Source organism: Podarcis liolepis (genome assembly GCF_965112155.1).
Source record: "Podarcis liolepis genome assembly, chromosome: 16".
Lineage (NCBI taxonomy): Eukaryota > Metazoa > Chordata > Lepidosauria > Squamata > Lacertidae > Podarcis > Podarcis liolepis.
In genome coordinates, this window is record NC_139567.1 from 187540 (window position 1) to 211402 (window position 23863).

The 23863-nt window shown below is 46.4% G+C and overlaps 1 protein-coding gene across 2 annotated transcripts; it reads right to left on the reverse strand.

The window, feature by feature from the left end:
• Positions 1–589: 589 nt before the first annotated feature.
• Positions 590–22343, reverse strand: LOC310695906 (uncharacterized protein). Of its 2 annotated transcripts, none has more exons than XM_083480841.1 (8): positions 22026–22343; positions 18503–18642; positions 13989–14015; positions 8949–9065; positions 3027–3100; positions 2799–2934; positions 1970–2065; positions 590–1146 (listed from the first exon to the last, which is right to left on the reverse strand). In XM_083480841.1, the coding sequence occupies exons 1-8, from the start codon at positions 22264–22266 to the stop codon at positions 664–666; spliced, it is 1314 nt and encodes a 437-aa protein (XP_083336967.1). In that variant the 5' UTR covers positions 22267–22343; the 3' UTR covers positions 590–663. The 2 variants fall into 2 exon arrangements, with proteins under 2 accessions (XP_083336967.1, XP_083336966.1); XM_083480840.1 differs by having other exon boundaries at positions 13989–14018.
• Positions 22344–23863: the final 1520 nt, after the last annotated feature.

Here is a 23863-nt window from a genome sequence, read left to right on the forward strand (position 1 = left end):
AAATTCCTAGAAGGAATGCTTAACAAAAGTTTTTTTAAACATTTTTTGAATTCATTATATATCATTCCCCAATAATTCCTAATCTTTTTGCATCTTGCAGGATGGCTTTTTTCTTAAAAAAGAAGAAAAAGAACAAAGTATACCCCTCATATGAGGACGAGGCCCCTGTCCTACTGCCGGCATTGGCGAAGCCTTCAACATCAGCCGCAGAGGGCAGGAAGAAAACGCAGGCTGCACCCCTAGTCTTGCCAGGGCTGGTGCAGCCCCAGACCAGCACTTTTCAGCAGGCAAGCAGGCAAGACAGCAGGCAAGACCCAAGCAGGGAAGACTCAAGACAGCAGCGGCCCTTGTCCCTGCCCAAAAAGAAGAGCCTTGCGGACTCTGGGCCAGCGTTCCCAGGTGAGTAGGCAGAACCAGATCCCTTTTGGGTTCCCCTTAGCCTTAGACTTGGTGTTTACCTCTACGGATGTTGGTGATCTGACACTAACTAAAAGCGAAACAAAAGAAGTGCCATGGTCAGATCACTCCTGGTGCAACTGGACTTCTCCGCGACCTGGACTTTTCACGGACTTCTCCGTGAAACATAGCAGGTGCTGAATTGTATTGATTAAGCTGTGTCAGCATTTGGGTGTAGTATATAAGGAGCAGCACCTAGCTCTCCCATTACCCTGGGGGATGGGTTGGTGGTTGGGTCTGGTTTGTTGTTGGTGTATTTAGTGTATAAGGAGTTTTTGTTTTTGTTATTAAAACCTTGTTTAAGTTATTTTTTAGTCCCTTTTTAACACATGGTCTCCCCAGCAAGCTCTCTGCAGTGCTACTATACTGCAGATAGCTAACACTGGCACCTCTAAGGTGGGCGCTATTGCCATTATAAGAGAATGAGGGAGGTGAGTTCATGCTGAGTCCTGGCACCTCTTTTTCTAGAAAAATAGCACTGGCTGGCACCTTCCCCTGGGATGGCCATGCCATACAGCTTTCATGTAGTTCACACCTGATCTTTCCAACGCTTTGAAATTGCAGCGTTAAGCCTTGGTCACTCACATCAAAGTCCAAATGCTCGGAGACATATTTCAGGAGTGCGTTGGTGGTCTTGACTGCTCTTTGCCGCTCACTGATTTTTGTGGAGTCAATCCAGCCATTTGTGTGCTGCGAGAGAGAAATCATCGTCATCACATGGAAGGACAACCCTTAATCCAGGTTTGCAAATTCACAAAGCTTCATAGAGGGGACAAATTGCAAAAAGGGGTTGTTTTGTAAAGGAGAAAGCTTGCTGCAATTTGTTTATTATTATTATTATTATTAATAATAATAATAATAATACACCACCTTTTTCCCAGACAGGGACTCGAGACAGCTTACAAACAAAACAAGAACAACTAAAGACACAGAAAAAAGAAGCCATTTTAAAAAAAGCATTAGTAGAATTAGATATTAATTGGCTCTTGGGTTGCTTTTGTTTTATTATGCATTTTCTGTTCTGATTTTGTATTTTTATGTTGTGAACCGCCCTGCGACCTGTCATTGGTGTGTTTGTGTGTGTGATAATTACAACAATACAACATACACCTCACCACAGCCATTGCAATGGAATGCAGGAAGCATCCTTAGACCAAGCCCAGCCATTGATCCACAGGTAATGAGGACTGGCAGTTGGCCCTTCGGGCTTTCAGGCAGAGAGCCTTTTCCCAGCCCCACCTGGAGATGCTGAGGACTGAACCGGGGACCTTGGGCATGCAAGACAGATGCTCTGTCCCGAGCCACGGCCCTTCCCCATACGCCATCAGCAGAGGAGATATCTTGTGTGCCTTGCACAAGCATTGCTAGCAGAACAGAGGCCCACTTGACCATCAGCACCCACAACCAGCGAATTGGCCACAGATGCCCCCCGTGCAATCATTTCAAGAGGGTCTGTCCTCCGGCATGGGAGCTGCTGCTTTCCCCTGCTCTGACATCTTGGGGGCACCCTTACCACTAATATCTCCTGCAGCGTCTCCAGAGAGGGGGCCTCCGACAGCAAGCTGGTGAGCATGTTGAGCCAGATGTAGATGGTCTCTTGATAACAGTCCTGGAAGGAGAGAAGCAAAAGCACTTAGAAGCTGAAGACCCCCATGGAAATCCCATATGCTCTGAAGCCTTCTAGTCCAAATTTGTAACAAAGCTTATGCAGGGGTTCAAGCACGGCACACAAAGAGTCATAAACATCAAACGTTTCTTGATGTATGTAAGGTTACAGGTCATGCGATATAAAGATACAGGACTCCACACTGGGCTCAACTTCCTTGGGGTGTTCCAAGGCAGAGGGCCGCCTTGGTGGTGGGGCCCACCCCGTGGAACACCCTCCTATCAGATGTCAGAGAGATACATCATTATACTTCCGTCTGAAGACATCTGAAGGCAGCCCTGCATAGGGAAGTTTTAAATATTTGATGTCTGGCTGTGTTTTAATTTGTTGGAAGCCTCCCAGAGTGGCTAGAGAAACCCAGTCAGATGGGCAGCATATAAACAAACAAGCACACAAATAAAATTAAATGCAGCGTAGGAGGGAGGTATGAGAGTCACAAAATGCAGGCATGCAGGAATCATTCGTGGATGCATTCTAGCCAAAGGTGAAATGCAATAAATATGGAAACATGATTAAAATCAAAAATATACACCCCAAGTCTCTGGCTGTTACATCATTGTGATGGGTCAAGTGTCTCAGGCAGCATTCTTTGCAGCTTACACGGCTCAGACTCTTTGCCCTCAAATCCTTTAACCTGGCAACCCCATTTTCCTCCAGAAGCAGAAGGTCCAGTCACCTGGCTCTGTGTTGCTGGCACGGATCTCCCGGCTTTGACCTTCGTAACCTGCAATGATGGCAATTGGAAGACCTTCCGGGTGGTGTTTTTGATCAGCTGAGCCCGGAGCAGGGGGTGTATGCATGGTCTCAAGGCACTGAGAAGAGAAAGAAGGGGAGAGGAAAGGATCAGCACCCAGCAGTCCATAAACCTGGTGAAGAAATATGTACTGTGTCTGGCCGTACTTACGTCATGCGAATGATGTTTTCCATCACTTGGTGTAGAATGGTGAGCGATGCCATCGGCTCCTCTTTGATAACCTCCTGTGGTGGGGAAACACACAGCATGTCAGGAAACTGGAGGCGCCATCCCTGCCACCACCACACCAAGCCCTGAGGTGTGCTCTCTATCCAGCCCACTTGACAACTTCTTTGCAATTGGCAAGTGGGTCCTCCTAGAGGAGAAGAGTGGGCTTCCTGGATCTGGGAATAAGATCCCTTTTTCTCCTGGGCAGAGCTCTACCGCATAAGAACAGCATAAGATCAGCCTTCTGGACCAGGCCAAGGGCCCATCTAGTCCAGCATCCTCACAGCATTCTCACAGTGGCCAACCAGACGTCTGTGAGAAACCAGGGAGCAGACCATGAGCCCAAGAGCCCTCTCCCCACCTGTGGCTTCCAGCAACTATATTGCTTCCTTCCTTCCTCTGTGGAGGTAGAACATAGTAATCATGGCTGGGAGCCATCAACAGCCCTCTCCTCCTGGGAGAACCTAGCCTCTTTTACTTAGGCGCTGGTGACAGCCTGCTGAGGTTGCCACAATGTAGGGCTGCCTTTCAAGAGGGTTTGGAAACTTGAGCTGGAGCAGAACGTGACCACCCAGAAATGGTTTGGGGCCAGATGGTCAGAACATGCAACCCAGAGCTAGACCCACACAGCTATTTTTAAGAAAAAACGCTCTGAAAAGAAACCCCAGGAGATTCCCCCCCCTTTTTTTCTTTTTCTTTTTACTCACTATGATGCAGAAGGTGAGCTCGTCTTTGTGGGGGAAGGTGACATATCCCACATTCGATTGCACAAGCGCCTTGGTTGTTAGAGTTGCTGCCTTCATAAAGCTCTTCTTCAAAGCCTCGTTCTGAAAGGAGAAGGGATTTTATAAAATTGAGTTTGAATCAAAATCACAAGGAAACATAAAGCCATACTGACCCTAACCCTAATTCTAATCCTTACCCTAACACTAACCCAATCCAAAAATTAACCCTAACCCAGAAATGGTCTTGTTAGATAGTTAAATTCATGTTAAATTGCTGTTTTAGGGTTTCTTTAAAAAAAGTCTGGAAAGAATTAATCCATTTTGCATTACTTTCTATGGGAAAGTGTGCCTTGGTTTGGAACACTTTGGTTTCAGAATGGATTAAGTTTGAGAACCAAGGTACCACTGTAATGCCCCATCTGGTCCTAAGGGTGGAGTCAGTATACACCCCAGTCTACAACCCTTCGGTGGATGAAGCCAAAGACCCTGCCCTAGGGCACAGTCTGAAGGCATGTGGTGCAAGGACCTTGACGGAGCTCAGGAGCCTGGATGGTGACCACGGGGGAAATGGTTGCACACCTCCTGGAGTCGTATGACAGGAGAAAGGCAGGATATACCGTATTTTTTCGTGTATAAGACACCCCCTATTTTGGGGGACTCCAAATTAAGAAAATGGGGGAAGGATTGCCCTGAGTTGCTGAGCTTTTGGGGGGGAGGATTACCCACAGTTGTTCAGCTATTTGGGGGAGGGGATTCCAAAAATTGCTCACCCGCTGGACCTATGCTGCCACTCACACACGTCGCAAAACCCACCTATTGTCTGTCCCTCACCAGCAGAAACCGCCAATTTCCGCAGCGGCAGCCAATCAACACCACCCCTTGCCGCAGCCACCAATAACACGCACAATAGCCACTGACTATCTCCGGCTTGCAGCGGCAACCAAACCCACGTCCCCCCTATGCACTATCTGTGTATAAGATGACCATCATTTTTAAACATCATTTTTTAATAATAATAAAAAACACCTCGTCTTATACACGGAAAAGTATGGTATAGCTGAGAGAACAAACAACAGGAGTCCATGGGATAATCAAAGCCATACCTTCCTGCTGTTCTGGAATTGGAAGAGGAGCTCCTCTGTGATGAGGTCTATAAAAAAGGGGAGCTCATCCTACCGTGCCCCGAATGCCATTTGCCCACAGCAAAGGATGACAGTGATACTGGCATTCATCTCGCTAGTATTCTGGAGGGAAAGGATGGGGAAAGTGAGTTTGGGAACCTTAAGTGCAATTGGAGACAAATCACCATTTAATTGGGACCTTTTAGCAGCTGGGAAAATATTAGTAGTCAGTAAGTTGTTGTGTGAAAGGTGGAGGGCACAAGGAGAAGGGGACAACAGAGGACGAGATGGCTGGACAGTGTTCTCAAAGCTACCAACATGAGTTTGACCAAGCTGCGGGAGGCAGTGGAAGACAGGAGTGCCTGGCGTGCTCTGGTCCAGGGGGTCACGAAGAGTCGGACGTGACTAAACGACTAAGCAACAACAACAAGTTGTTGTGCAGACTTACAAATTTTGAATTTTTTTTCCCTCCAGGAAACTCAAACTGCTGGCAAGCCAGGGCTCCCCCACCCTATATATGTGCATCGGGTTCTTCCTGCCTAAATGTAGAGCCTGACATTTGACCCTATTAAATTTCATTTTGTTAGTTTGGGCCCAGTTCTCCAATCTGTTATCTTGAATCCCGGTTCTGTCTTCTGTGGCATTGGCTACCCTTCCCAGTTTGGTGTCACCTGCATATTTGAGGAGCATCCGCTCAATTCCTTCATCCAAGTCATTTATTTTAAAAAAACGTGGAACAACAACGGGCCCAGGACAGAACCCTGTGACACCCCACTGGTCACTTTTCCCCCAGGATGATGAGGAACCATGAAGGTGTTCTCTTTGGGTTCGGTCAGTCAACCAGGGAGAAAGTGCAGGACAGTGTAGGGTAGACTGACCACTGGTGCTCTTTTCCATGGGAGCTGCTTTTTTAAAATTAAAATGAATCAGGTGGATCTGCTCATCTTCTCCATAGTGAGGGTTGGGAAATTTCCTTGGTCATTTCCCAACTCACAGCAAAAATCCAGGGGTACCACACTCCTGGGTTTCATTTCTCTTGGATGGCAGAGCACAAGAGAGTTCAGGGCTGCGTTCAGATGTAACAATAAACCAGAGGGCATCAACATAGGTTGGCCTCTAGCTCCCATCAGCCTCAGCCAGCATGGCTAGTGGTCAGGAGGGATGGGAGTTGCAGTCTGTAGCATCTGAAGGGCCCCATTTTGGTTACCTCTGTGATAAACTATGGTTTATTATTGTGGGAATGAGCCTTGGACTCATCGGCTCCTGCTCCCTTCTCCTCTAGCACAGTTGCAAAACGGAGACCAGAAGCTTGAGGGAAGTTAACTGAAAGTGGAAGGAAAAGGTTCTGATCTCCTTCCAGCTGGGTTGGAGAAATGGAGAGTCGGGGGCACATGACCCCAAGGCCCCCTCAGGTTATGGAACTGTTAGATCAGCGTGCAGTTACTATGCCTTTGTAATAATTTGCTTAATTGACAAATATATGGAGGTGAACACAGAGAGTGACACTCAACTATGCTTTGCTTCAAGTAGACCTGTTGAAATGAATGGGCCTAACTTAGTCATCTTCATTAAATTCAATGGGTCTACTCTAGAACATAGTTGAATGGGGCCAGCAGGCACTCCCGTATGCAGAAGAACCCTTGCATGAGAGCAACTTGGGCAGCTGCCCTGCCCCGGGATGCAGCTGAAACCTCTTCCCTCTTTCTCTCTGCCTCTCCCAGCCTGCCAACTGCCTTCTCTCTTGTGTTCTGCTCCCTCCCCTCAGTTGGAGAGGTGTCCCCTCTTCCAAACTCTAAGACGTTTTTCATTCAAAGCTTTCTGACAGCAGAACACTCTCCCTTGGGAGGTTGTGGACTCTCCTTCGTTGGAGGTTGGATGGCCATCTCTCAGGGATGCTTGAGCTGAGATTCCTGCATCAGAGGGGATTGGACTAGATGACCCTTGGGAGGGGGTCCCCCATTAGCTTCCACTATTGAAGAAATGCCAACCAACCATCTGACAACCAACCTAAAAACAGGGGTCAGTGTACTTTGGGGGATTACCAATGGTTTCTAACGAATCCGTTTGACTGACTGACTGAGCCAAGGGATCAGATCAGAGCTAGGATCTGGAGCCACAGAGACAGGACTGCTGGAGCCCACTTCAGAAGGATGACTGAGACATACCCACAGAGGAAGTTGTCTGGCTTCCATACTGAGAGGATGAGCAGATCTAATTGCCTTTTTGGAATGGTAAGGATCCCATCCCTTGAAAAAGAGCATATTTGGAAATGGGGCAGGATTTGTTCTTTTCCAACACAGCTCTGTTTTACTAGATCAGAGGAACCCAGAGGCTGCTTCACATGCTTTGGTGTGGATGTAAAGAGCTGCTAAGGATCCAATTTGCCAGGATCTTCGTCTAACCATTGGCCATGCTGTCAGGGGCTGATGGGAGTTCCAATTCAAAACACACGGATGGGGAAGGGGCACCAGGCTGGGGATGGCTGACCTACACTCTTGCTATGCTCCTTCCTCACTTCACACCCTTACCTCAGACGTCTGAGTCTTCCTTGCAATGGCTGCGCGGCCAAAATCCCGCACTGCCATCAGCACCTGTGAAATATGGGTGCTTGAAGCCACACCGATTGCCTCAGAAATTCCCTAGGGAGAATGAGGCACGTCAAACATGTCGTTTTCTTGATTGCAATTAGTGATAATAATAATAATAATAAATTTTATTTATATCCCACCCTCCCCAGCCAAAGCTGGGCTCAGGGCGGCTAACAACAATAAAATAGTACAACATTCTAAAAACATTTCATTATAAAAATTAATTAAAATCAATTAAAATGAAATTGATGGCAACCATTAAGCTAAGCTGATCATGAGGGATGGAGGATAAATGTGATTCTGTAAGCAGATTGCTGCAAAATGTGGGGAACCAAATTTAAGAGTGGAGAAATGAGACACTTAGAGAACCAATTTGAACAGATGCTTTCATCCCGGATGATAATAGGGATGGTTTGAAGAACGATATTTCTGTGGATTCTGATGTGAACTGACCAGACCATACTTCCCAGACTCATGTGCAGCTTGCAATGCAAGGATGCCTTGCATTCTGACATTTTCGAATCTTGTGATACAGTTCTTGGTTTCATTAAACTACATTAAAATGCATCATTTATTCCCTGGAAGTATTTGTAATCCACCCCTCACCCAAAGGCGCCAGAGCAGGAATATGCACCATCTAAACCAGGGTGCTCCAATTTCTCATACCAAGTGGGCCACAAGAGTAGTTCAGCACAGAACCTGTGGGCCACACACTAACTTGTCATGTGGGAGAGGGGAGCAAGGCCAAAATTTGACACACACGCCCTGGCCCGCATGCTGCCTTCCCAAAGGTAGGCAGGTGAGGCGCTGGGTTTTGGGAAGGAGGCACGAGGCTCTGGTGGGACCTAGCACCTTCCCACCTTCTTGCCAAAGGTAGGAAAGAGCTGAGGACTCTAGGACCCTGACAGATCACACCTGCCTCCTTCCCCAAGCCCAGCACCTCCTTACCCAGCTTTGGGAAGGCGGTGCAAGGCCTACAGGTGTGTAGGGGTGCCTCCAAGGTTGCTGAGGGCTGCCAAGAAAGGCATTGAGGGCCACTTGTTGGCTGCTCTGATCTAACCCAAAACTAACCAAATCTGCCCCAGATATGTTGAATGCTGAAAAGCGGTTCCTCCTGTAAGGGGCTTTGAGGGTGTGACTGGGTAGGCATGAAATCCTTGGAGGAACAAAGGTCATGAGCAGAGACCAATCCGGAAATTGGCTGGTGGGGTCTGTGGGGTAATGTCAGGGACTGGCTGGATGAGTAAGAGTGGGGGACCCTGGATTGTGGTGGTGGGACACTGGGGAGCAGCCTGGGGAGGCGCTTGAAGCAGGAGGGTTCAGAAGGAGGAGGCTCTTCCAGGACACGTCTGGAGGTGGAGAGTCTCCGTGTGAGCACAGTCCCAGTCCTGCTGGCTCTCCTCCCCCCTGACATCCCATACATTCACTCACCTCTCTGTCTGCTTCCTCTTCGAGAGGCAACGTCAGGAGTAAGTGCAGGTACTGGTGGACTGTCTCTGCACTCCTGGAATCCCGCAGCTTGAGTCCATAGTATCTATAGAGGGCATTCTAAGGGTTGGGGAAGGTTTGGTCACAGGGAGGAGAACCCACCAGCTACATCAACTGCTTTTGGAAAACCAAAGAATTTCAATTTTACCGTCTGAAAATGTCGGTTAATACTAAATAATAATAATAGATTTGCAAGTACTAGGCAATTGTTTTAATGATTTGTATGCAATTTTACACATCTTCTGAATTCCCAAGTCATGTTACAACTCTTTAAAGGTAAAGGTAAAGGGACCCCTGACAATTAAGTCCAGTCGCAAACGACTCTGGGCTTAAAGCTCATCTCTCTTTAAGGCCGAGGGTGCCGGCATTTGTCCGCTTCCACAGACAGTTTCTCCAGGTCATGTGGCCAGCATGACTAAGCCGCTTCTGGCGAAACCAGAGCAGCACACGGAAATGCCGTTTACCTTCCAGCCGGAGCAGTACTGGCTTCAGCTGGGGAGGGTGGGATATAAATATATTATTATTATTATTATTATTATTATTATTATTATTATTATTATTATTTACTTGCACTGTATGCTTTTGAACTGCTAGGTGGGCAGGAGCTGGGACCGAACAACGGGAGCTCACCCCGTCGCAGGGATTCGAACCGCTGACCTTCCGATCGGCAAGCCCAAGCGGCACAGTGGTTTAACCCACAGCGCCACCCGCGTCCCTATTACAACACTTTAGTACTCCTCATTTGGGGAATTTGAAAGTTGACAAGTTCAGCATGTCCTAATTGCTCTGCCTCCACTGTTGGAGGCAGGAATGCTTCTGAATACCAGTTGCTGGAAACCACAGCAAGGGGAGAGGGCTCTGTGTTCGAATTCTGCTTTCCAGTTTCCCATGGGCATCTGGTTGGCCACTGTGAGATAAGGATGCTGGACTGTGCAGGCTGCTGGTCTAACCCAGCAGCCTCGTCTTTCATTCTCATGACACACTTTTGTCCTAGATACGCTGACCCTAGGCTCTTCCCGCTTTTTAAGAGAACTAATACCTGCACCCGCAGCCTCTTACGGGTTTCCCCACCCTCCCTCCATGACTGAAATTGGGAGAGGGTGTTCTCTTTTGTGGCACCCCACAGCAATGTGATTGGCTGTCACCGGTTTAAAAGGGAAGCCTGTCCAATAGTGGTGGAGTGGTGTAGATGAGTGTGGAGTCTTCTTTTGCCTCAAGGCGCAGGTACTCTGTCTGATGATATGAACTGCTTATGTAGATATTTGTATACATATTTAGCTCACAATAATAAATACTGCACTAAAGAACCTGGGACTCTGAACATTCTGCTAAAAGCGCCGCGAGGAATTCGTGACAGGGTTATGGGCCCAGCACGCTTCCGCTGCGCATGAGTACAGGTGGCAGTTATCTAGCCGTGGGTGCTGGAGGGGAACTGCAGGGATGGAGCAGTCCAGAGCTGGCGTGTTGCTGGAGAAGCTGACCGCCACAAACTACAGGATCTGGTCAGTCCCCATGCAACACTTCCTCAAGCGTGAGGGCCTGTGGAAAGTGGTGGAAGATCCACCGCAGCCCCCTGAGGAGGATGAAAAGGATGAGAAAGCCTTGGCTACGATCATCCTTGGAGTGGACGACAGCCAGCTAATCTATGTAGCTGATAAGGTGACGGCAGGTGAGGCGTGGAATGCGCTCAAGGCTGTCCATGTGCGAGAGACAGCTGGCTCGCTGATAACACTGACCAGGAGAACGTACCGGTGTCGGAAGAATCTTCTTTCTTGTAGTTTGGATCCATTGCTCCATGTCCGCTTCTCTGGAGCAGCAGAAAACAACCTTTCTCCCTCCTCTATATGACATCCTTTTATATATTTGAACATGGCTATCATATCACCCCTTAACCTCCTCTTCTCCAGGCTAAACATGCCCAGCTCCCTTAGCCGTTCCTCATAAGGCATCGTTTCCAGGCCTTTGACCATTTTGGTTGCCACTTTGACCATTTTGAGGTTTTAAATCTTGGATCTCTTCACAGGTATACACATCCCTGACATATAATGCCACTCCTCCTTTCTTGTCTGGTCTGTTTCTCTGAAATAGATTGTATCCTTCCATTATTACATTCCAATCGTGGGACTTATCCCACCAGGTTTCAGTGATGCCTATTATGTCATATTTAGTTTGCTGTACCAAGAGCTCAAGCTCATCTTGTTTATTTCCCATGCTTTGCACATTAGTGTACAGACATTGAAGTCCATTAATCATTCCCCCGTGTCTCTTATTTAAGGATTTTTTCCTCCCACCACTAGGTCTGCGTGCTGTTTGCTCCATTTGGTCTATGACATTTGGATGATCATCTTCATCAATTGATAGACTCCTACCTTCAGGAGCACTGTCTCCCTCCCCCACATTAGTCAGTTTAAATCCCTCCTGATGAGGTTTCTGAGATTTTTGGCAAAAACATTTCTCCCAACCGTTGTGAGGTGCAGCCCATCGCTTGCCAGAAGTCCATCTTCAAGAAACTGCAGTCCGTGATCTAAGAATCCAAACCGTTCCTGTTTACACCATTTGCAAAGCCAGCTGTTCACTTCCACTATTTTCCCCTCTCTCCCTGGGCCACGTCGTTCAACTGGGAGGACAGATGAGATGACAATTTGTGCAATTTGTGCATGGGGCTTTACACAAAGGAAGATGATACATTATGATGAAGTGTTTGCCCCAAGAGCAAAGGCTGAAACAGTAAAATCAGTTTTAGCAATGGCAAGTCTGAGGGGGTTAAAAGTTAATCATTTTGATGTTGCCTCAGCATATCTAAATGCTCCTATTGACGCCGAGGTGTATTTACAGCAAATACCAGGTTATGAGCTGGAAAAAGACAGCATGGCGTTAAAGCTGCAAAGGGCACTATATGGTTTACACCAAAGTGCACGTCTATGGCATGAATGCATAGACACAACTTTGAAAAAGATGGGATTCAAACAAAGCCTGGCTGATTCCTGTTTATATTCAGCAATGGTGCAAGGAAGCGTTTGTTATTTACTTTTGTATGTTGATGATATCTGTCTAATAACAACTGCACAAAAGCAAGTGTCTTGGTTTATAAACAGCCTAGGTAACAAATACTAACTGAAGTATTTGGGAGAGATTCAGAATTACTTAGGAGTAGAGGTTCAGAGAAATGAAGAGGGCGTCTACTCTCTGAGTCAGAAGGAAAAAATCGAAAAGTTACTGAAGACATATGGAATGGAGAGGGCAAATGAGGTTGACACTCCCATAACTAAACAGTACAAAAATGAACCAGAAGGACAAAAATGTGAGAATGCAACTGCGTTTCATTCTTTGTTAGGTTTTCTGTTATATTTAAGTTGCTGGACGAGACCCGACATAACATTGGCAGTGCACATGTTAAGAAAAAGAAGTGCAGACCTGGCTCAGAGAGATTGGGTAGCACTTAAAAGAATCCTAAGGTATCTGAAAGGCACAAAAGATTACAAACTGGTGCTGGATACAGGATATGATCAGCAAGTGTATTCATATACTGATGCCAGCTGGGGAGACAGAGAAAATGGAAAGTCTACCACTGGCTATGCCATATATATTGGAAATGCCCTGGTTCAGTGGAAATCCCAGAAACAAACAATTGTTGCCACAAGTACTTGTGAAGCAGAGTACTCAGCCATAAGCAAATGTGTGTCACAAGTAGAGTGGTTTGCTTGCCTAACAAAAGAGCTTGGAATACCTTCTGAAGTGCCAATCTCTGTGCTCAGTGACAACATGGCTGCACAACAGCTTGCTAACCAACAGAACTTTAAGAGCAAGAGCAAACATATTGCTATAAGATACGGAAATGTGAAAAATGCTTTGGAAAGAAATGTGTTCAAGGTACAGCACTGTAACACAAAATGTAATGTGGCAGATTTGTATACAAAATGTTTGGATGCTCCTAAATTTCGAGACCTAAGAGAATTATTAGGTCTCAAGCCTTTGACTTAAGGAGGAGTGTTGGGATTCACAGGATGCTGTGCAAGTAAGTCTGCAGGCTTCAGTTTGCAACAGGCTGATGTGAAGGAATGGGTTTCCCAAACCCAAAAATGACTGTGAAGTTTGAAAACTGCACCAAAATCCCGATTTTTCCTTAGCTAAAATCCATTAACTTGAGCTCTGAGTTAATGTATAAACAACAACCCGGCTGTGCTGGAAGCTCTCTCCCTTATCAGTCTGTGGTGGCAATGAGTGACCTTGCCAAGTTCCAGTAGAGCAGGGATGATGCGTGTGTGCCTTATCTTATGTGCTGACCACAAAAGACGCACAGACCCAATCTGGGAACAGCACCAGAGCGTGTTCCCGGAGATTATGACCTATTCCTCCCAGATAAGAGTAGGAAGAGGAAGATCCTTTTATGGTCATAACTACAGGAAGGAACACCCTTTTATGGTTAAGAATACCAGAGCAAGAACATATGTGATGTCAACCTGCGTACATAGGCTGATGTGGTTGGAAGGAGGGAGAGGGTGCCTGGAGGATATATATACTGCATGAAACTTGTCATTTCTTTGGACTTGCTGTGGACTTGATCACGCAAGTACCTTCTGCTATCCCGGAGAGCAGAATAAACTCTTTCTTCTTTGAATTAACATCAGTGTCATTTGGCTTCCTTCCTCCTGTCCTGGAGCAACGCAGACCCAATCAGTGAACTCCAATAAGGCTACAGATCCAATACTCTCTGTGGAAGTGCTGGGTCAGAATGATGCAGCAGTAATGTGATTGGCTGTCACCGGTTTAAAAGGGAAGCCTGTCCAATAGTGGTGGAGTGGTGTAGATGAGTGTGGAGTCTTCTTTTGCCTCAAGGTGCAGGTACTCTGTCTGATTAGATGAACTGCTTCTGTAGATATTTGTATATATTTTGAGCTCACAATAATAAATACTGCACTAAAGAACCTGGGACTCTGAGCATTCTGCTAAAAGCGCTGCGAGGAGTTCGCGACAAGGACTTACCTTGTTGTGTCCAGGCTTGGATGTCTTCTGCTGGGAATAAAATGAAGAAAAGTGTCATGTTTCTTGTCTAGAGAACAGTTGCCATCTATCTGCCACTTGTCTTCTCTAAAAAAAACCCCACATGCCTAGAAATAGACGTCTTGCAAAAATCATTTGTAGTAAAATCTATTGCAATCAATTCTTCTTCTTTTTTAAAGTAACACTCCAAAGAAGATTAAATAAATCCTCTGGACTGGGAGACACACCATTCATTTAAAGCACTTTGATTCCTGCCCTGAACAAACAGAATCTAGGCATTGTGTGGCTATTACTATTATTTATTAAATTTCTGTACTGCCCTTTATCCAAAGATCACAGGGCGGTTTACAATATAAAAACTCAAAAATACATACCATAATAACAAACAGACAATAACACTCCCAGTATAATTATTTATTAAATTTTCTGTTGCATAAAGTATTTGCTTGCCTGCTCTGCCAAATGCCCAGGCCTGGCGAATCAACTGCTCTTGAGAGCGAAGAGGAAATATTGGCCATATTTGGCACAATACAGTCGCAAAAACTTTTACTGCACAATATCAGGTTCTGAAATGTTCCCAGATATCAGGAACGATCAGTTGCAAAAGTTAAAGAAAAAAACATGCAACATTTCCTTGGGTCCAAGTCACCCCACCAAATCTAGATCATGGATTGGCTCTTCTTCCGGTCTACAGATCCTGCACTGATCGCCTTCATGGCAGTTCCCCTCAACTTGAACCCTTCTACATGCTCCCACCAGCCCCAGGCAGCATATGGTCCTGAACATTTAGAGGGCACCAGGTTGGGAAATCCTGGTTCACGCTGCGCAACATCAGACCAGGGTGGATAAAAATCAATGACCCGTTTTTAAATTTTTTTATAATGGATTTCTTTGATTTAAATCACATTTTAAAAAAAAATTAAATTGGATTTCTAAAATAAAATGCTTTTGGAGGAAAAATCTTTCGGAATATATTTTTCTATTTAAGTTGCATTATAGTCCAACGGCTATTCACTGGGTTGTAAGAATTTGTTTTAAGTTTTTCATATATGCTAAAATTCAGTCTAAGAATTTTTTTTAAAAAAAATGTTTAACCACATCAGTTAACAAACATGGATATATATGCTATAATGTTATTGTTTTAGTTAAATAAATTGTTTAAATTCTTATTAAGGAAATGATTATTTTTCTCCTTCCAATAAGGTACAGCAGAAAAGTAGTCCAAATATACAGTGGTACCTCAGGTTAAGAACTTAATTCGTTCCGGAGGTCCGTTCTTAACCTGAAACTGTTTTTAACCTGAAGCACCACTGTTAGAGGTATTGGTTGGTTGGTTGGTTGGTTGGTTGGTTGGTTGGTTGGTTGGTTGAGAGCAATCAGGAAATATGGCTCAAGAGTCTGTTTTCAAGCTTTCTTCTTAGTCATAGAATCATAGAATCATAGAGTTGGAAGAGACCACAAGGGCCATCGAGTCCAACCCCCTGCCAAGCAGGAAACACCATCAGAGCACTCCTGACATATGGTTGTCAAGCCTCTGCTTAAAGACCTCCAAAGTGGGAGACTCCACCACACTCCTTGGCAGCAAATTCCACTGTCGAACAGCTCTTACTGTCAGGAAGTTCTTCCTAATGTTTAGGTGGAATCTTCTTTCTTGTAGTTTGGATCCATTGCTCCGTGTCCGCTTGTCTGGAGCAGCAGAAAACAACCTCTCTCCCTCCTCTATGTGACATCCTTTTATATATTTGAACATGGCTATCATATCACCCCTTAACCTCCTCTTCTCCAGGCTAAACATGCCCAGCTCCCTTAACCGTTCCTCATAAGGCATCGTTTCCAGGCCTTTGACCATTTTGGTTGCCCTCCTCTGGACACGTTCCAGTTTGTCAGTGTCCTTCTTGAATTGTGCTGCCCAGAACTGGACACAGTACTCCAGGTGAGGTCGGACCAGAGCAGAATACAGTGGCACTATTACTTCCCTTGATCTAGATGCTATGCTCCTATTGATGCAGCCCAGAATTGCATTGGCTTTTTTAGCTGCCGCGTCACACTGTTGGCTCATGTCAAGTTTGTGGTCAACCAAGACTCCTAGATCCTTTTCACATGTACTGCTCTCAAGCCAGGTGTCACCCATCTTGTATTTGTGCCTCTCATTTTTTTTGCCCAAGTGCAATACTTTACATTTCTCCCTGCTAAAATTCATCTTGTTTGCTTTTGCCCAGTTCTCTAATCTGTCAAGGTCGTTTTGAAGTGTGATCCTGTCCTCTCTGGGGTGTTAGCCACCCCTCCCAGTTTGGTGTCATCTGCAAATTTGATCAGGATGCCCTTGAGTCCATCATCCAAGTCGTTGATAAAGATGTTGAATAAGACCGGGCCCAAGACAGAACCCTGTGGCACCCCACTAGTCACTCTTCTCCAGGATGAAGAGGAACCATTGATGAGCACCCTTTGGGTTCGGTCAGTCAGCCAGTTACAAATCCACTGAGTGGTAGCATAGTCAAGACCGCATTTTACCAGCTTCTTTACAAGAATATCATGGGGCACCTTGTCAAATGCCTTGCTGAAATCAAGGTAGGCTACATCCACTGCGTTCCCTTCATCTACCAGGCTTGTAATTCTGTCAAAAACCGAGATCAGGTTAGTCTGACATGACTTATTTTTCAGAAATCCATGCTGACTGTTGGTGATCACAGCATTCCTTTCTAGGTGCTCACAGACTGTTTGCTTAATGATCTGCTCCAGAATCTTCCCTGGTATTGATGTCAGACTGACTGGGCGGTAATTATTTGGGTCCTCTCTTTTCCCCTTTTTGAAAATAGGGACAACATTTGCCCTCCTCCAGTCTGCCGGGACTTCGCCTGTTCTCCAGGAATTCTCAAAGATGACTGCCAGTGGTTCTGAGATCACATCTGCCAGTTCTTTTAATACTCTTGGATGCAGTTCATCTGGCCCTGGAGACTTGAATACATCTAAACTAGCCAAGTATTCTTGTACTATCTCCTTAGTTATTCTGGGCTGTGTTTCCTTTGCTGAATCATTTGCTCCAAATTCTTCAGGTCGGGCATTGTTTTCTTTATCGGAGAAGACTGAGGCAAAGAAGGCATTGAGGAGTTCAGCCCTTTCTGTGTCCCCTGTTTGCATTTCACCATCTTCTCCTCTGAGTGACCCCACTGTTTCTTTGTTCTTCCTTTTGCTACGGACATACCCATAAAAGCCTTTTTTGTTGCTTTTAACCTCTCTAGCAAGCCTGAGTTCATTCTGTGCTTTAGCTTTTCTGACTTTGTGTCTACACGTGCTGGCTATTTGTTTGAATTCCTCTTTGGTGGTTTTCCCCCTTTTCCATTTTTTGTACACATCCTTTTTTAATCTTAACTCAGTTAAAAGTTCTTTAGATAGCCACCCTGGCTTCTTTAAGCACCTTCCATGTTTCCGTCTCATTGGTATTGCCTGACGTTGTGCTTTTACTATCTCCCTCTTAACAAACTCCCAGCCATCATGAATTCCCTTTCCTTTTAGTATTACTGTCCATGGGATCTCACCCAGCACTTCCCTAAGTTTTATGAAGTCGGCTTTCTTAAAGTCAAGAAATTGAGTCCTAGTATGCTTGGCTGCTCCTTTCCGCTGTATAGTAAACTTCAGAAGAGCATGATCACTTGCGCCTAATGATCCTTCCACTTCTACCCCACTAACCAGGTCATCAACATTGGTTAGGACCAGATATAAAATGGCTGTTCCTCTTGTTGCTTCTCCCACTTTCTGGACAATGAAGTTGTCTGCAAGGCCAGTGAGGAATCTGTTTGACCTTATGCTCTTGGCTGAGTTTGACATCCAACAAATATCCGGGTAATTGAAGTCCCCCATTACTACTATCTATAGTGATCAAAACCTTTTGAATGCAGAGCGCCTCTATTCCGTGTCTTGCTCATTCACGGGCAGAATCAACCTTCCCCAGCAGAGTATTTTCTTGGCGCCCAGTCTGTGCCTCCCCTCTCTGCGCGGAAGCCTACTGCGCAAGGAAGGCTTGGGTCATGGGGGACCCCCCTCCTCCCCGCTTTGCTCAGGCAAGGTGTCCTGGCACCGCCTTGCCTCCTCCGACGCCTGCATCTCCTCTCCTTCCTCCGCTGAGGAACTGCTGCTTCCCACAATCTTTGGGGGCTCTCTGTAATCCACCCAGCTTTTCCCCTCTCACCCCTGAGCCGATGGCAGTTCTTAACCCGAGGTACTATTTCTGGGTTAGCGGAGTCTGTAACCTGAAGCGTATGTAACCTGAAGCGTCTGTACACAGTTAACTTATTATACCCCACAATAATTTCATAATTATCTGTCTATGCATTCCTAACAGTATAACCAAATCAGTAGTAAAAACTACTCTGGAAATTTATTATTCCCAAAATGAAACCTGCATCTGGTTGTAAATATTAAGATTATACAAGCAAGAATGTAAAAATATGTTTTTAATCGATTTGATTTCAATCAAATCCACCCTGCATCACACACACCTGGGGAGGTGGCTGGAGGTGTTGGAGGATGGTGTCCAAAATCTCCCTTTCATCCATCATCTCCAAAGCTTCTCTGACGGTTCTTCTTCCCAGCATTTTCTTACCCACCACCAAGTACTCTAAGTTTTCATCAAAGAGTTCTTCAGAAAGAAAGAGAGAGAGAGAGGTGAGTAAATGAGGCGGATGAGAGGGAAAGGTACCGTATTTTTCCATGTATAACACGCCCCCATGTATAACACGCCCCCTATTTTTGGGCACTCAAAATTTAGAAAACAGGGGCAGATTGCCAAGACGTCAAGCTTTTTTGGGGAGGGGTTGTCCAGAGTTGTTGAGCTGTTTTTAGGGGGGGAGCCATTAATCAACTTGCACAATTGCAGGCATCAACCACCAAGTCACCTATCGTCTGCCAGTCGACAACAGCCCTTTCCACAGCAAAGAAATCATGGCTGGGAATCTCCTCCTGGCGGCTACAACCAAGCACCCGTCTGTGGCGTTCGTACAGAGCACCCGGTTGTCTCACGGATTTTTGACCCGTACACCACTAATCCGCTGCCACCAACCAGGTCCTCCCTGGTAAAATCACTTCAGTCTCAGTCAGCTTTTCAATTACCAATAAAGAAGAGTGTGTTTTATTTCAGAGATAAAACAAAACTTTGGAAGCATTCCAAACGGTGTTCCTATTTACTTTCTTAGTCTTATGTTCCTCTCTCTATCTCTGCTACCTCCCCACACTCAAGGACCAACTGCCCTAACTGTCTCTCTATTACCAACTGCCTTTCCCAACCAGCCAACCCATGGAATCCAACCAACAACTCCCAACGAACTCCTCTCAGAACTCCTCCCAGAACTAGTTTTATATACCCACTGACTCCACCGCCCCCCCTGGGTCCTGTCTGTGCAACCTATTTAACTATTTCCCCTCCAGCACTCTCTCATATATGTTAACGTCACACCGTCCCCCCTCAGCACTACCTATGTAGAAGAGGAGCCCCAATTTGACACTTGATTTGGGGGGTAAAAAACCTCATCTTATACACGAGAAAAGACGGCAAGTTCTTTCTCAGGGGGCTTCTCGCCAGTTGCAATGAGCGGGTGCATGCCATAATTGAACAGGGATCATAGAACTGTAGCGTCTGAAGGGACCTGCGGGCTCACCTAGTCCAACCCCCAGCAATGCAGAACAGGGGGAGCTACCCGGAAGTCCCTACTCCATGTTATACGCCTCTTAACAAGGAGGGGTGGGGTGGGGTGGGACTTGCACCCAGACATCAAGGAAACCAAGAGAGACCCCGGCATTGTATCATAATAATAATAATAATTTATTACTTATACCCCGCCCATCTGGCTGAGTTTCCCCAGCCACTCTGGGCGGCTCCCAATCAAGTATTAAAAACAATACAGCGTTAAATGTTAAAAACTTCCCTAAACAGGGCTGCCTTCAGATGTCTTTTAAAGATAGGGTAGCTACTTATTTCCTTCACATCTGAAGGGAGGGTATTCCACAGGGTGGGCGCCACTACCTAGAAGGCCCTCTGTCTGGTTCCCTGTAACCTTACTTCTTGCAATGAGGGAACCACCAGAAGGCCCTCGGCGCTGGATCTCAGTGTCCAGGCTGAACGATGGGGGTGGAGACGCTCCTTCACGTATACTGGACCAGGGTCGTTTAGGGCTTTAACACTTTGATTTGTGCCCGGAAACGTACTGGGAGCCAATGCAGATCTCTCAGAACCGGTTTCATGTGGTGCCGGCGGCCGCTCCCAGTCACCAGTCTATCTGCCGCATTCTGGATTAATTGCAGTTTCCAGGTCACCGTCAAACGTAGCCCCACATAGAGCGTGTTGCGGTAGTCCAAGCGGGAGATAACTAGAGCATGCACCACTCTGGTGAGACAGTCTGCGGGCAGGGAGGGTCTCAGCCTGCGTACCAGGTGGAGTTGGTAGACAGCTGCCCTGGATACAGAATTAACCTGCGCCTCCATGGACAGTCCAAAGTGACTCCCAGGCTGCGCACCTGGTCCTTCAAGGGCACAGTTACCCCATTCAGGACCAGGGAATCCCCCACACCCGCCAGCCCCCTGTCCCCCCAAAACAGTACTTCACCGCCCTCACTGGTTCTGATTTAAAGGAGAGGTAGAGCTGGGTGTCATCTGCATACTGATGAACACCCAGCCCAAACCCCCTGATGATCTCTCCCAGCGGCTTCATATAGATATTAAAAAGCATGGGGGAGAGGACGGAACCCTGAGGCACCCCACACGTGAGACAGTCCAGAAGGACGGTCCAGAAGGACGGTCCAGAAGGATGTTATGGTCGATGGTGTCAAAGGCTGCTGAGAGATCCAGCAGAACTAGGAAACAGCTCTCACCTTTGTCCCTAGCCCGCCGGAGATCATCGACCAGCACGACCAAGGCAGTTTCAGTCCCATGGTGAGGCCTGAATCCCGATTCGAAGGGATCCAAATGGTCCGCATCCTCCAGGCGTGTTTGGAGTTGTTTGGCAACCACCCGCTCAATCACCTTGCCCAAGAATGGTAAATTTGAGACTGGGCGATAGTTGGCCAAACTGGCTGGGTCAAAAGATGTTTTTTTAAGAAGCGATTTAATGATCGCCTTTTTCAGCGGTTCTGGGAAGGCTCCTTCACAGAGAGAAGCATTCACCACCCCGCAGAGCCCATCACCCAGCCCTTCCTGGCTCGCTTTTATCAGCCAGGATGGGCTCAAGGAGACAGGTGGTTGGTTTCACTTGTCCAAGCAGCCTGTCCACATCCTCGGAGGTAACAGATTGGAATTGATCCCATGTAACAGAACTAGACAGAACTCTAGCACTCTCCTGCCCTGACCCTGCTCCTACGGTGGAGTCTACCTCCTTCTGAATCTGAGCGACTTTATCTGCAAAAAACTTTGCAAAAGCATTGCAGGAGATCTTGGGGTCCCTACCAGGCCCCGGTGGTGCAAGTGGTTCTGATAGATTGCAAACCACCTGAAAAAGTCTCCTGCTGCTGTTTTCTGCAGATGCCGTCGCCATTGCCACTTGGTAAGCTCGACGTTGAGCTCTAGCCCGTGTCCAGTCTGATTCGGAGTGAGTTTTCCGCCACCGGCGCTCTAGCCGTCTCAACAATTGTTTCATCGCCCTCAGCTCCGGGGAAAACCACGGGGCTGTCCAGGCTCCATGCAATCGGAGAGGGCACTTCGGAGCCAGACAGTCAATAGCCCTGGTTAACTCAGCATTCCAACGGGCGACTAGGGAATCAGCCGAGAGGCCATCAACTTGGGATAAAACATCCCCTACCACTCTCTGGAAACCAGTTGGATCCATTAAGTAGCGGGGGCGGACCATCCGAATCGGTCCCACCTCCCTGCAGAGAGGATGGGTCACGGAGAAGTCCAGTTGCACTAGGAGTGATCTGACCATGGCACTTCTTTTGTTTTGCTTTTAGTTAGTGTCAGATCACCAACATCCGTAGAGGTAAACACCAAGTCTAAGGCCAAGGGGAACCCAAGAGGGATCTGGTTCTACCTACTCACCTGGGAACGCTGGCCCAGAGTCCTCAAGGCTCTTCTTTTTTGAGGGCCGCTGCCGGCTTGGGTCTTGCTTGCTGGTCTGGGGCTGTACCAGCCCTGGCAAGACTAGGGGTCTGGCCTCTGCTGCCCTGGCCTCTGCCGCTGATGGTGTAGGCTTTGCCAATGCCGGCAGTAGGGCAGGGGCCTCATCCTCATATGAGGGGTAGATTCTGTTTTTCTTCTTTCGTTTTAGAAAAAAAGCCATCCTGCAAGATGCAAAAAGATTAGGAATTATTGGGAAATGATAGATAATGAATTGAAAAAACTGTTTAAAAATACTTTTGTTAAAACCAGAAGCATTCCTTCTAGGAATTTTAGACCAAGATGTAAAAAAAGGAAATTGGAAATTATTTATGTATACAACAACAGCGGCAAGAATTTTATTAGCACAAACTTGGAAGACAGAAGAAAGAACAATGGCAAGGGAAACTTATGGAATATGCAGAACCGGCAAAACTAACAGAAAAATTACATGAAAAGGACAACAAAGACTTTAAAAGAGAATGGGAACCATTTACAACATATATGAAGAGGCAACATAAAGAAATGGACTCATTGGCAAGGTTTGAGTGAACAATTACAACTAACTGTCTACAACAAATAATAAGACTATATGTATTGAGGAAATTTTGGGGAAACATCAAATACGCAAGGTGAAATTGTCATTTTTAGGTAATCTATTAAGACTGGAATATGATATTCCAGTTTTGATTGCTGGAAATTTAGCAATTGGGAAATATTATCCTGGATATTGACAGAATCAGGGAATGATTCAAAGTATTTGGTATTGTATTTTTATTTGTAAACATTGAAATGAGGAAGTCTTTTTACTCAGAGTGAAAAGGATGACCAAATATTTGACAGACCTGGAAATAGCAAGCTCATGTAGATCAAAGGGGGGAGGAAGTGGATACCGTGGAAGAATATTGTAAAATTTGTGGAGGAAAATGATCTGACATGATCTACTATTCCAGCCTGGTTATCTCTTCCTAATTCTGGGTGCTGTGTTTTATTATCTTCAATATCTCTTGTGAAAAGGTCTTTTAATGTACAGTCAGTAAAAGCCTGGATGTAAGGCCTGCCTTTTGTGTGAATAGTTTTGTTTTAGTTTTCTCATTATGGGTGGATCCCAGGACAGACTAGGTCTGGCTGAAGGTCTGCCCTGAAACCTTTGCTGGAAGGATCTCCCCATGCTGGGCCACTTTGCAGGAGTCAACTTCTGCAGGCGGCTTGTCTTGGGTTGCGGGTTCAGGTGCGCTGCCTGCAGAAGTGGACCCTGGGACTAGCTACCTGGAAAACCTCTGTGCCTGAGGCCTTTTCAGGCTTTGCCCTTGGGTGGGAAGAGCATTGCACCCGGGAGAGGGAAATGGGAGTCAAACAGGCACTCAAGGGATAATTTCAGAGAAAAAGCTTTATTTCTACCATCCGGGATTGGTAGAAGGAGCTAGTGTGATAACTTCACAAACAAGCACAAGTTCACAGCCATTTCCACAGAGCATATATTCCCCTCCAGTTCCCTCCCCCTTATCCCCCTCCTCAGGGGTCCTGCCTCATGAGTTTCCCTGAGCATGAACAGAAAGCTCCTGTCCTGGGACTCTTGGGACTCTTGGCGCCCTTCCCAGGAAAGGGGGATGAGAAGCCAAGGGGGTTGAGAAGCCTTGCGTTCAGCGTGTCCAAGATGTGTTGCAACTGGATGAGATAAGACTCAGTTCCCAGACCTGCTTATTCCTGGCATTGACAGAGCCTATTCATTAGCTTTTTGAAGCCTTCTTGTACTGATAAAAAAACAACCTTTTGCTTAT

What these genes read in the sequence shown, in the direction of transcription:
- LOC310695906 (XM_083480840.1), bottom strand. Translation starts at nt 22,266, where the DNA reads ATGGCTTTTTTTCTAAAACGAAAGAAGAAAAACAGAATCTACCCCTCA. An exon ending in CCAAGCCTGGACACAACAAG is followed by an intron (nt 9,066 to 13,988) that starts GTAAGTCCTTGT and finishes CCCAACCCTTAG; the next exon opens with AATGCCCTCTATAGATACTA. An exon ending in GAAAACATCATTCGCATGAC is followed by an intron (nt 2,935 to 3,026) that starts GTAAGTACGGCC and finishes TTCTCTTCTCAG; the next exon opens with TGCCTTGAGACCATGCATAC.